General features: G+C 49.2%; 1 protein-coding gene across 1 annotated transcript in view; it reads right to left on the minus strand.

Moving 5' to 3' along the window:
* The window catches only part of LOC144300995 (scavenger receptor cysteine-rich domain-containing protein DMBT1-like), a 110,691-nt gene that overhangs the window by 39,516 nt on the left and 58,956 nt on the right, over positions 1 to 12,219 (minus strand). The window contains exons 32-39 of the mRNA XM_077877338.1: positions 11,618 to 11,944; positions 11,151 to 11,180; positions 10,278 to 10,310; positions 7,561 to 7,913; positions 5,993 to 6,012; positions 3,556 to 3,902; positions 3,090 to 3,119; positions 2,219 to 2,251 (exon numbers count right to left, since the gene is read on the minus strand). Of these exons, the coding sequence (XP_077733464.1) occupies positions 2,219 to 2,251; positions 3,090 to 3,119; positions 3,556 to 3,902; positions 5,993 to 6,012; positions 7,561 to 7,913; positions 10,278 to 10,310; positions 11,151 to 11,180; positions 11,618 to 11,944 (1,173 nt within the window). The remainder of the gene's footprint in view (positions 1 to 2,218; positions 2,252 to 3,089; positions 3,120 to 3,555; positions 3,903 to 5,992; positions 6,013 to 7,560; positions 7,914 to 10,277; positions 10,311 to 11,150; positions 11,181 to 11,617; positions 11,945 to 12,219) is intronic.

The following is a 12,219-nucleotide window of genomic DNA, read 5'->3' on the forward strand; positions in this document are numbered from 1 at the left end:
ACTCAAGGGGCCACTTGATGCTACCCCTGAGTCTCAATTGACTTAGGAGTATTCACTGTTGGTTGCCCACAAACTTAGGATTTGAATTCTTGAGCCTGACCATGCCATGCCGTGGGGAAAGGCAGAAACCAGTAGCCTGATGTATGCCACTGAGACTGCCATGAACACAAGCTTTATGCCCAGAGAAACGACCCTGCTGGCCCAAGGTGCTGTCCTAGGTTCTAGCGTTCAGAGTGTCTATCTTCACCCCACTGTGGTATATCACGGACTCTGTTCCAGGCCCCAAAGCTTGTTCTGTAGGATCCTTTTTTGATGTTGACATGCTCCTGTTCTCTCAAGGCCCAGACATCTACTGAATCTAACAATCCTCGTTCATGACAACAGGCAGGAGTACCTGTCACTGTCATGTTGCTCTGCATACTTAGAGCTACCCAGGCCTCCTGGAGACAGAAAGCCATCAAAACTTGGCAGCATTAGGTCTTCTTGTGGGTAGGCCTTTTGGCACACTTAGCACCATAGCAGACATCAGGATTCCTCAGTGTCCCCCGGACCCTGTCTTCTCTACCCATGAGCAGATCTGGGGCACTGACCAAATGTGATACTCAGGCCTTCAAGCTTCTATATAATGAGGTTCCAATTCTTCACAGAAGATGGATAGATGTGACGAGCCCAAGAATAGATGCCCACCATCAGTAGTCATGATGGAAATGCAAATCCTAACCAAAGCAAGAAAGTACCCCTGCTCATTGCATCACTACAGTAAATGAGACAAAAGAAGAAGTGCTGATGAGGATGCAGAGACAGAAAAATCCTCAGATGCTGTTGGACTTGTGCCCAGAGCAGCCCACATTGTCCAGGAAAATTGGGCCCGAGCCCTGACCAAACCGGGCATTTCCAGGGGCCAAAGTGGGCCAGCCACAGCCCAGCCACCTGCAGAACACGTTGGCATCATTGGTGTGCCAGCTGTCAGTGCACACGGTGCCCCACGAGCCTCTGTACAGGACCTTTCGTGGCACTGACACCGGTCACCTCCGTTCACCAGCCTCAGGGCCGATCCAAAGGGAAAAAATGGGAAAATTTGAATCCCACACCTCCTTAAGACCTGCCTGTTAGAGACTCAGTGACTGGGAACCACAAAATGTGCCCACAAGGTCCTTAAGGAGCAATGATTCACCCCGAATGGAGAGAAAGCAGATGGTTGAGAAGAAGAGAAACATTCCAAGAGGGGTGCCCAAAGACTTAAATGGCTGGATGGTTGATTGGTCGGAACAGCTAGTAGAAAGAAACACAAGTCAGATACAAAGCGCATTGGTGTCGCAACAGAATCAAAGGTAAAGAACATCATGCTGTATCTCCTGAGACCAGGCCTCCATGTGCTCCTGAGTAGACAGAGCCAGGCCTGCCACAGTCTCTCAGTCCTGAGGGAGCCTAACACTTGTCCTACCGCCATTGTCTTTCTTTATGTGATTGGGGACTGAGGTTCCGGCAGGTTGAATATCACTGCCAGGCTCAAAAGAGGCCACCAAGTCATTGCACTGTCTCCATGTGGAAACCGCAAGAATGAGTCTGGACACAGCTGAACATAACTCCAAGTCCACCAGCTCAGGTGCAATGCTCTCACTCTTTGCAAGGCAAAAGTGACTAGTGCCCTAGTGCCCTAGTGCAGGAGGTCAGCCTGAGCCTGGTCTAGCTAACTCGTTGCGGGTCATAACTGTGTAATGAGATCAAAGGCAGCCGATTAAAAGGATGGGAAGAAATATTCCAGGACAGCCTCAAGTGGCCATTTCAGTTCTTAAGAGTGAAGAAATAGCCATTCCAGGATGGAAAATATACTTGTAAAGAGTAGATGAGATGTGTTATTATCCATTTACTGTCTCCCTCCCTTCTCTCAGAGCTTTTGAGATTCCCCTGAGATATAAAAGTCTACATTCGATTCTTTGAAGAATGCCTTGTTCGATCTCGACAAGCAGGGCAAGGAGCTCTCCTTATTGAAACAAGTGTTATCCACGAAGCCTGAAGGATAAAAAGGCTGCGTGTCCTGAGGGAGAGGCAGGCTTTGTATGTGCGTGCATCTTGGGTGCAGTGTATGGTGGGGCAGATCTGAGTAGGTTACATGCACAAGTTCAAGCGGCCTGTGCATTTACAGGCCTCTACTGCATGGACAGCCTGTCCGGGGATGATAACCCCGTGTCCTTAAGTGGAAACATATGATACCTACCATCAGTGGTTGTAGATGAAGGGCGCCACCAATCTAGAAAGAAAATGAAGTACTTTTAGGACTTTACTGGATGACTTTTCATTCTGTGCTCGTTAGTTGGTAAGCAAAGGTCAATTCTATGCCTTCCTGATGTACTTCCCAGAGTCTGGACAATTCCACTTTACACTGTGAATGGCCCAGATGGCCTGGAGTATGGCGCTAGTAGTTCCCAACATACTCGGCACTGACTATTTCCACCGTGGGGTAGAGAACACTTTGGGGATGACTCTCCCAACAGGAAGGAATTCTGGAACACACAAGCACTGGAAGGAGTCCTGTTGGTGCCTATTTCTCAAATGCTCCCAATTCTGACTTGAATATTTACTTTCTTTTTTTTTATAAATTTATTTTTTATTGGTGTTCAATTTGCCAACATATAGAATAACACCCAGTGCTCATCCCGTCAGAGCCCACCTCAGTCCCATCACCCAGTCTCCCCCATCCCCGATGCACCTCCCCTTCCACCACCCCTGGTTCATTTCCCACAGTTAGGAGTCTTTCATGTTCTGTCCCCTTTCTGATATTTCCCATTAATTTTTTCTCCTTTCCCCTTTATTCCCTTTCCCTACTTTCATCTGAATTGAAGAGAGGGGACCAACAGCATTTCCACTGTAAACTCTCTAATCAAAACCGGGCTACAGAAGGTGTGGGAGATCCAGATGGGCCTGGAGTTTCAACTAAGTAGGAGTCAAGGATCTGGGGACTTAGCTGCTGGTCATGGTAGCAAACACCAGAGTATCGCAAGAGAAGAGAAGAGTTCTCTTTCAACCTCTAGAAACACGAGAGTTGAATTCCAGACAAGATACATGCTGGGCTGGGCACAGCTACTCACCTGTCGTAGTAGGAGGGATTCCTGTAGACGCTGCAAAGAAAGAGGACACAACATCAGTCTCCATGAATGATGTGCAGAAAGAAGCTTCCCAGGCTCAGGACAAACAGAAATTCTGAAGGTCCGTCCTCACTAGCACCAGAAAGTCTTTCTGGCAGTGGTTCGGGGGCAGAGCTGTAAACTACACCTCAGGGGCAGGATTTCACAAAGAACTGTGTTGAAGGATTTGAACTCAAAAGCTTTATACCCTCCCACACTCGGCTGCTCTACAGGTTTCCTTAAACAAGGTGCTGAGGTCCATGCCTAAACCTGAGGTACACCAGGATGATGGGGGATGCAGGTTCCTGTCGAACTATGAGGGTAACACCTGCCCTTCGGTGAAATCAGGAAGATGATAGAATATAGAAAGGAATAGTTTGTCTAGACCAAATAACAAACAAAACCAAGGGCAAATTTCGTGAGGACCCACCTGAGCAGATGACACTTGCGTCCTCAGAGTGCCTGCAGTTGTGCAAGTTCCAGCCATTGTGGCTGCAGCTCCACAGATAAGACTCGTGCCCGGAGCAGCGCACATCGTCTAGCACAATCGGGCCCGAGCCCTGACCAAAGCGGGCATTTCCTGGGGCCGAGGTGGCCCAGCCACAGCCCAGCTGCCTGCAGACCACGTTGGCATCATTGGTGTCCCAGCTGTCGTCGCACACGGTGCCCCACGAGCCTCTGTACAGGACCTCCACGCGGCCCTGACACCGGTCACCTCCGTTCACCAGCCTCAGGGCCAACCCCGAATCGGTCCCTACTAGGAGACAGGAAAATTGTCTTTCTCTGTGTTCTCGAAGAACTCCTGCATTCTCAGGGCAGGGGAATTCTTTCAGGGCCCAGGTGCCCTGGGTATGATGAATGTTCCCCAGCAACGGGACCCTCTGAAACCTTCTCATCATCATTCCAACTCAAGGGGCCACTTGATGCTACCTCTGAGTGTCAATTGACTTAGGAGTATTCACTGTTGGTTGCCCACAAACTTAGGATTTGAATTCTTGAGCCTGGCCATGCCATGCCGTGGGGAAAGGCAGAAACCAGTAGCCTGATGTATGCCACTGAGACTGCCTTGAACACAAGCTTTATGCCCAGAGAAACGACCCTGCTGGCCCAAGGTGCTGTCCTAGGTTCTAGCGTTCAGAGTGTCTATCTTCACCCCACTGTGGTATATCACGGACTCTGTTCCAGGCCCCAAAGCTTGTTCTGTAGGATCCTTTTTTGATGTTGACATGCTCCTGTTCTCTCAAGGTCCAGACATCTACTGAATCTAACAATCCTCGTTCATGACAACAGGCAGGAGTACCTGTCACTGTCATGTTGCTCTGCATACTTAGAGCTACCCAGGCCTCCTGGAGACAGAAAGCCATCAAAACTTGGCAGCATTAGGTCTTCTTGTGGGTAGGCCTTTTGGCACACTTAGCACCATAGCAGACATCATGATTCCTCAGTGTCCCCCGGACCCTGCCTTCTATACCCATGAGCAGGTCTGGGACACTGACCAAATGTGATACTCAGGCCTTCAAGCTTCTATATAATTAGGTTCCAATTCTTCACAGAAAATGGATAGATGTGACGAGCCCAAGAATAGATGCCCACCATCAGTAAGCATGATGGAAATGCAAATCCTAACCAAAGCACGAAAGTACCCCTGCTCATTGCATCACTACAGTAAATGAGACAAAAGAAGAAGTGCTGATGAGGATGCAGAGACAGAAAAATCCTCAGATGCTGTTGGACTTGTGCCCAGAGCAGCCCACATTGTCCAGGAAAATTGGGCCCGAGCCCTGACCAAACCGGGCATTTCCAGGGGCCAAAGTGGGCCAGCCACAGCCCAGCCACCTGCAGAACACATTGGCATCATTGGTGTGCCAGCTGTCAGTGCACACGGTGCCCCACGAGCCTCTGTACAAGACCTTTCGTGGCACTGACACCGGTCACCTCCGTTCACCAGCCTCAGGGCCGATCCAAAGGGAAAAAATGGGAAAATTTGAATCCCATACCTCCTAAAGACCTCCCTGTTAGAGACTAGTGACTGGGAACCACAAAATGTGCCCACAAGGTCCTCAAGGAGCAATGATTCACCCTGAGTGGAGAGAAAACGGATGGATGGGATGAGAGAAACATTCCAAGTGGGGTGCCAAAGACTTAAATGGCTGGATGGTTGATATGGTTGGAACAGCTAGTAGAAAGAAACACAAGTCAGATACAAAGCACATTGGTGTTACAACAAAATCAGAGGTCAAAGAACATAATGCTATATCTCCTGAGAGCAGGCCTCCATGTGCTCCTGAGTAGACAGAGCCAGGCCTGCCATAATCTCTCAGTCCTGAGGGAGCCTAAAACTTGTCCTACCGCCCTTGAGTGTCTTTATGTGGCTGGGACCTAGGTTCCAGCAGGTTGAATATCACTGCCAGGCTCAAAAGAGGCCACCAAGTCATTGCACTATCTCCATGTGGAAACCGCAAGAATGAGTCTGGACACAGCTGAACATAACTCCAAGTCCACCAGCTCAGGTGCAATGCTCTCACTCTTTGCAAGGCAAAAGTGACTATGCCCTAGTGCCCTAGTGCAGGAGGTCAGCCTGAGCCTGGTCTAGCTAACTCGTTGCGGGTCATAACTGTGTAATGAGATCAAAGGCAGCCGATTAAAAGGATGGGAAGAAATATTCCAGGACAGCCTCAAGTGGCCATTTCAGTTCTTAAGAGTGAAGAAATAGCCATTCCAGGATGGAAAATTTACTTGTAAAGAGTAGATGAGTTGTGTTATTATCCATTTACTGTCTCCCTCCCTTCTCTCAGAGCTTTTGAGATTCCCCTGAGATATAAAAGTCTACATTCGATTCTTTGAAGAATGCCTTGTTCGATCTCGACAAGCAGGGCAAGGAGCTCTCCTTATTGAAACAAGTGTTATCCACGAAGCCTGAAGGATAAAAAGACTGCGGGTCTTGAGGGAGAGGCAGGCTGTGTGTGTGCGTGCATCTTGGGTGCAGTGTATGGTGGGGCAGATCTGAGTAGGTTACATGCACAAGTTCAAGCGGCCTGTGCATTTACAGGCCTCTACTGCATGGACAGCCTGTCTGGGGATGATAACCCCGTGTCCTTAAGTGGAAACATATGATACCTACCATCAGTGGTTGTAGATGAAGGGCGCCACCAATCTAGAAAGAAAATGAAGTAATTTTAGGACTTTACTGGATGACTTTTCATTCTGTGCTCGTTAGTTGGTAAGCAAAGGTCAATTCTATGCCTTCCTGATGTACTTCCCAGAGTCTGGACAATTCCACTTTACACTGTGAATGGCCCAGATGGCCTGAAGTATGGCGCTAGTAGTTCCCAACATACTCGGCACTGACTATTTCCACCGTGGGGTAGAGAACACTTTGGGGATGACTCTCCCAACAGGAAGGAATTCTGGAACACACAAGCACTGGAAGGAGTCCTGTTGGTGCCTATTTCTCAAATGCTCCCAATTCTGACTTGAATATTTACTTTCTTTTTTTTTATAAATTTATTTTTTATTGGTGTTCAATTTGCCAACATATAGAATAACACCCAGTGCTCATCCCGTCAGAGCCCACCTCAGTGCCCATCACCCAGTCTCCCCCATTCCCCATGCACCTCCCCTTCCACCACCCCTAGTTCATTTCCCACAGTTAGGAGTCTTTCATGTTCTGTCCCCTTTCTGATATTTCCCATTTATTTTTTCTCCTTTCCCCTTTATTCCCTTTCCCTACTTTCATCTGAATTGAAGAGAGGGGACCAACAGCATTTCCACTGTAAAATCTCTAATCAAAACCGGGCAACAGAAAGGGGTGGGGGACCCAGATGGGCTTGGACCCTCAACTAAGTAGGAGTCAAGGATCTGGGGACTCAGCTGGTGGGAACCGTAGGGAATACCAGGGTCTCGCAAGAGAAGAGCCTGGTCCTCTCTTTCATTTCTACAAACACGAGAGTTGAATTCCAGACAAGATACATGCTGGGCTGGGCACAGCTACTCACCTGTCGTAGTAGGAGGGCTTCCTGTAGATGCTGCAAAGAAAGAGGACACAACATCAGTCTCCACGAATGATGTGCAGAAAGAAGCTTCCCAGGCTCAGGACAAACAGAAATTCTGAAGGTCCGTCCTCACTAGCACCAGAAAGTCTTTCTGGCAGTGATTGTGGGGACAGAGCTGTAAACTACACCTCAGGGGCAGGATTTCACAAAGAACAGTGTTGAAGGATTTGAACTCAAAAACTTTATACCCTCTCACGCTCGGCTGCTCTACAGGTTTCCTTAAACAAGGTGCTGAGGTCCATGCCTAAACCTGAGGTACACCAGGATGATGGAGGATGCAGGTTCCTGTCAAGCTATGAGGGAAACACCTGCCCTTCGGTGAAATCAGGAAGATGATAGAACATTGAAAAAATAGTTTGTCTAGACCAAATAACAAACAAAACCAAGGGCAAATTTCGTGAGGACCCACCTGAGCAGATGACACTTGCGTCCTCAGAGTGCCTGCAGTTGTGCGAGTTCCAGCCATTGTGGCTGCAGCTCCACAGATAAGACTCGTGCCCAGAGCAGCGCACATCATCTAGCACAATCGGGCCCGAGCCCTGACCAAAGCGGGCATTTCCTGGGGCCGAGGTGGCCCAGCCACAGCCCAGCTGCCTGCAGACCACGTTGGCATCATTGGTGTCCCAGCTGTCGTCGCACACGGTGCCCCACGAGCCTCTGTACAGGACCTCCACGCGGCCCTGACACCGGTCACCTCCGTTCACCAGCCTCAGGGCCAACCCCGAATCGGTCCCTACTAGGAGACAGGAAAATTGTCTTTCTCTGTGTTCTCGAAGAACTCCTGCATTCTCAGGGCAGGGGAATTCTTTCAGGGCCCAGGTGCCCTGGGTATGGTTAATGTTCCCCAGCAACGGGACCCTCTGAAACCTTCTCATCATCATTTTAACTCAAGGGGCCCCTTGATGCTACCTCTGAGTGTCAATTGACGAAGGAGTATTCACTGTTGGTTGCCCACAAACTTAGGATTTGAATTCTTGAGCCTGGCCATGCCATGCCGTGGGGAAAGGCAGAAACCAGTACCTGATGTATGCCACTGAGACTGCCTTGAACACAAGCTTTATGCCCAGAGAAACGACCCTGCTGGCCCAAGGTGCTGTCCTAGGTTCTAGCGTTCAGAGTGTCTATCTTCACCCCACTGTGGTATATCACGGACTCTGTTCCAGGCCCCAAAGCTTGTTCTGTAGGATCCTTTTTTGATGTTGACATGCTCCTGTTCTCTCAAGGCCCAGACATCTACTGAATCTAACAATCCTCGTTCATGACAACAGGCAGGAGTACCTGTACAGTCATGTTGCTCTGCATACTTAGAGCTACCCAGGCTTCCTGGAGACAGAAAGCCATCAAAACTTGGCAGCATTAGGTCTTCTTGTGGGTAGGCCTTTTGGCACACTTAGCACCATAGCAGACATCATGATTCCTCAGTGTCCCCTGGACCCTGCCTTCTCTACCCATGAGCAGGTCTGGGGCACTGACCAAATGTGATACTCAGGCCTTCAAGCTTCTATATAATGAGGTTCCAATTCTTCACAGAAGACGGATAGATGTGACGAGCCCAAGATTTGATGCCCACCATCAGTAGTCATGATGGAAATGCAAATCCTAACCAAAGCAAGAAAGTACCCCGGCTCATTGCATCACTACAGTAAATGAGACAAAACAAGAAGTGTTGATGAGGATGCACAGACAGTAAAATCCTCAGATGCTGTTGGACTTGTGCCCAGAGCAGCCCACATTGTCCAGGAAATTGGGCCCGAGCCCTGACCAAACCGGGCAATTCCAGGGGCCAAAGTGGGCCAGCCACAGCCCAGCCACCTGCAGAACACGTTGGCATCATTGGTGTGCCAGCTGTCAGTGCACACGGTGCCCCACGAGCCTCTGTACAGGACCTTTCGTGGCACTGACACCGGTCACCTCCGTTCACCAGCCTCAGGGCCGATCCAAAGGGAAAAAATGGGAAAATTTGAATCCCACACCTCCTTAAGACCTGCCTGTTAGAGACTCAGTGACTGGGAACCACAAAATGTGCCCACAAGGTCCTTAAGGAGCAATGATTCACCCCGAATGGAGAGAAAGCAGACGGTTGAGAAGAAGAGAAACATTCCAAGAGGGGTGCCCAAAGACTTAAATGGCTGGATGGTTGATATGGTCGGAACAGCTAGTAGAAAGAAACACAAGTCAGATACAAAGCGCATTGGTGTCCCAACAGAATCAAAGGTAAAGAACATCATGCTGTATCTCCTGAGACCAGGCCTCCATGTGCTCCTGAGTAGACAGAGCCAGGCCTGCCACAGCCTCTCAGTCCTGAGGGAGCCTAACACTTGTCCTACCGCCATTGTCTTTCTTTATGTGATTGGGGACTGAGGTTCCGGCAGGTTGAATATCACTGCCAGGCTCAAAAGAGGCCACCAAGTCATTGCACTGTCTCCATGTGGAAACTGCAAGAATGAGTCTGGACACAGCTGAACATAACTCCAAGTCCACCAGCTCAGGTGCAATGTTCTCACTCTTTGCAAGGCAAAAGTGACTATGCCCTAGGGCCCTAGTGCAGGAGGTCAGCCTGAGCCTGGTCTAGCTAACTCGTTGCGGGTCATAACTGTGTAATGAGATCAAAGGCAGCCGATTAAAAGGATGGGAAGAAATATTCCAGGACAGCCTCAAGTGGCCATTTCAGTTCTTAAGAGTGAAGAAATAGCCATTCCAGGATGGAAAATTTACTTGTAAAGAGTAGATGAGTTGTGTTATTATCCATTTACTGTCTCCCTCCCTTCTCTCAGAGCTTTTGAGATTCCCCTGAGATATAAAAGTCTACATTCGATTCTTTGAAGAATGCCTTGTTCGATCTCGACAAGCAGGGCAAGGAGCTCTCCTTATTGAAACAAGTGTTATCCACGAAGCCTGAAGGATAAAAAGACTGCGGGTCTTGAGGGAGAGGCAGGCTGTGTGTGTGCGTGCATCTTGGGTGCAGTGTATGGTGGGGCAGATCTGAGTAGGTTACATGCACAAGTTCAAGCGGCCTGTGCATTTACAGGCCTCTACTGCATGGACAGCCTGTCTGGGGATGATAACCCCGTGTCCTTAAGTGGAAACATATGATACCTACCATCAGTGGTTGTAGATGAAGGGCGCCACCAATCTAGAAAGAAAATGAAGTACTTTTAGGACTTTACTGGATGACTTTTCATTCTGTGCTCGTTAGTTGGTAAGCAAAGGTCAATTCTATGCCTTCCTGATGTACTTCCCAGAGTCTGGACAATTCCACTTTACACTGTGAATGGCCCAGATGGCCTGAAGTATGGCGCTAGTAGTTCCCAACATACTCGGCACTGACTATTTCCACCGTGGGGTATGAACACTTTGGGGATGACTTTCCCAACAGGAAAGAATTCTGGAACACACAAGCACTGGAAGGAGTCCTGTTGGTGCCTATTTCTCAAATGCTCCCAATTCTGACTTGAATATTTACTTTCCTTGTTTTTATAAATTTATTTTTTATTGGTGTTCAATTTGCCAACATATAGAATAACACCCAGTGCTCATCCCGTCAGAGCCCACCTCAGTGCCCATCACCCAGTCTCCCCCATTCCCCATGCACCTCCCCTTCCACCACCCCTAGTTCATTTCCCACAGTTAGGAGTCTTTCATGTTCTGTCCCCTTTCTGATATTTCCCATTTATTTTTTCTCCTTTCCCCTTTATTCCCTTTCCCTACTTTCATCTGAATTGAAGAGAGGGGACCAACAGCATTTCCACTGTAAAATCTCTAATCAAAACCGGGCAACAGAAAGGGGTGGGGGACCCAGATGGGCTTGGACCCTCAACTAAGTAGGAGTCAAGGATCTGGGGACTCAGCTGGTGGGAACCGTAGGGAATACCAGGGTCTCGCAAGAGAAGAGCCTGGTCATCTCTTTCACTTCTACAAACACGAGAGTTGAATTCCAGACAAGATACATGCTGGGCTGGGCACAGCTACTCACCTGTCGTAGTAGGAGGGATTCCTGTAGATGCTGCAAAGAAAGAGGACACAACATCAGTCTCCACGAATGATGTGCAGAAAGAAGCTTCCCAGGCTCAGGACAAACAGAAATTCTGAAGGTCCGTCCTCACTAGCACAAGAAAGTCTTTCTGGCACTGGTTGTGGGGGCAGAGCTGTAAACTACACCTCAGGGGCAGGATTTCACAAAGAACTGTGTTGAAGGATTTGAACTCAAAAGCTTTATACCCTCTCACGCTCGGCTGCTCTACAGGTTTCCTTAAACAAGGTGCTGAGGTCCATGCCTAAACCTGAGGTACACCAGGATGATGGGGGATGCAGGTTCCTGTCGAGCTATGAGGGAAACACCTGCCCTTCGGTGAAATCAGGAAGATGATAGAATATAGAAAGGAATAGTTTGTCTAGACCAAATAACAAACAAAACCAAGGGCAAATTTCGTGAGGACCCACCTGAGCAGATGACACTTGCGTCCTCAGAGTGCCTGCAGTTGTGCGAGTTCCAGCCATTGTGGCTGCAGCTCCACAGATAAGACTCGTGCCCGGAGCAGCGCACATCGTCTAGCACAATCGGGCCCGAGCCCTGACCAAAGCGGGCATTTCCTGGGGCCGAGGTGGCCCAGCCACAGCCCAGCTGCCTGCAGACCACGTTGGCATCATTGGTGTCCCAGCTGTCGTCGCACACGGTGCCCCACGAGCCTCTGTACAGGACCTCCACGCGGCCCTGACACCGGTCACCTCCGTTCACCAGCCTCAGGGCCAACCCCGAATCGGTCCCTACTAGGAGACAGGAAAATTGTCTTTCTCTGTGTTCTCGAAGAACTCCTGCATTCTCAGGGCAGGGGAATTCTTTCAGGGCCCAGGTGCCCTGGGTATGATGAATGTTCCCCAGCAACGGGACCCTCTGAAACCTTCTCATCATCATTCCAACTCAAGGGGCCACTTGATGCTACCTCTGAGTCTCAATTGACTTAGGAGTATTCACTGTTGGTTGCCCACAAACTTAGGATTTGAATTCTTGAGCCTGGCCATGCCATGCCGTGGGGAAAGGCAGA

This window comes from Canis aureus, chromosome 29 (genome assembly GCF_053574225.1).
Source record: "Canis aureus isolate CA01 chromosome 29, VMU_Caureus_v.1.0, whole genome shotgun sequence".
Classification (NCBI taxonomy): Eukaryota; Metazoa; Chordata; class Mammalia; order Carnivora; family Canidae; genus Canis; species Canis aureus.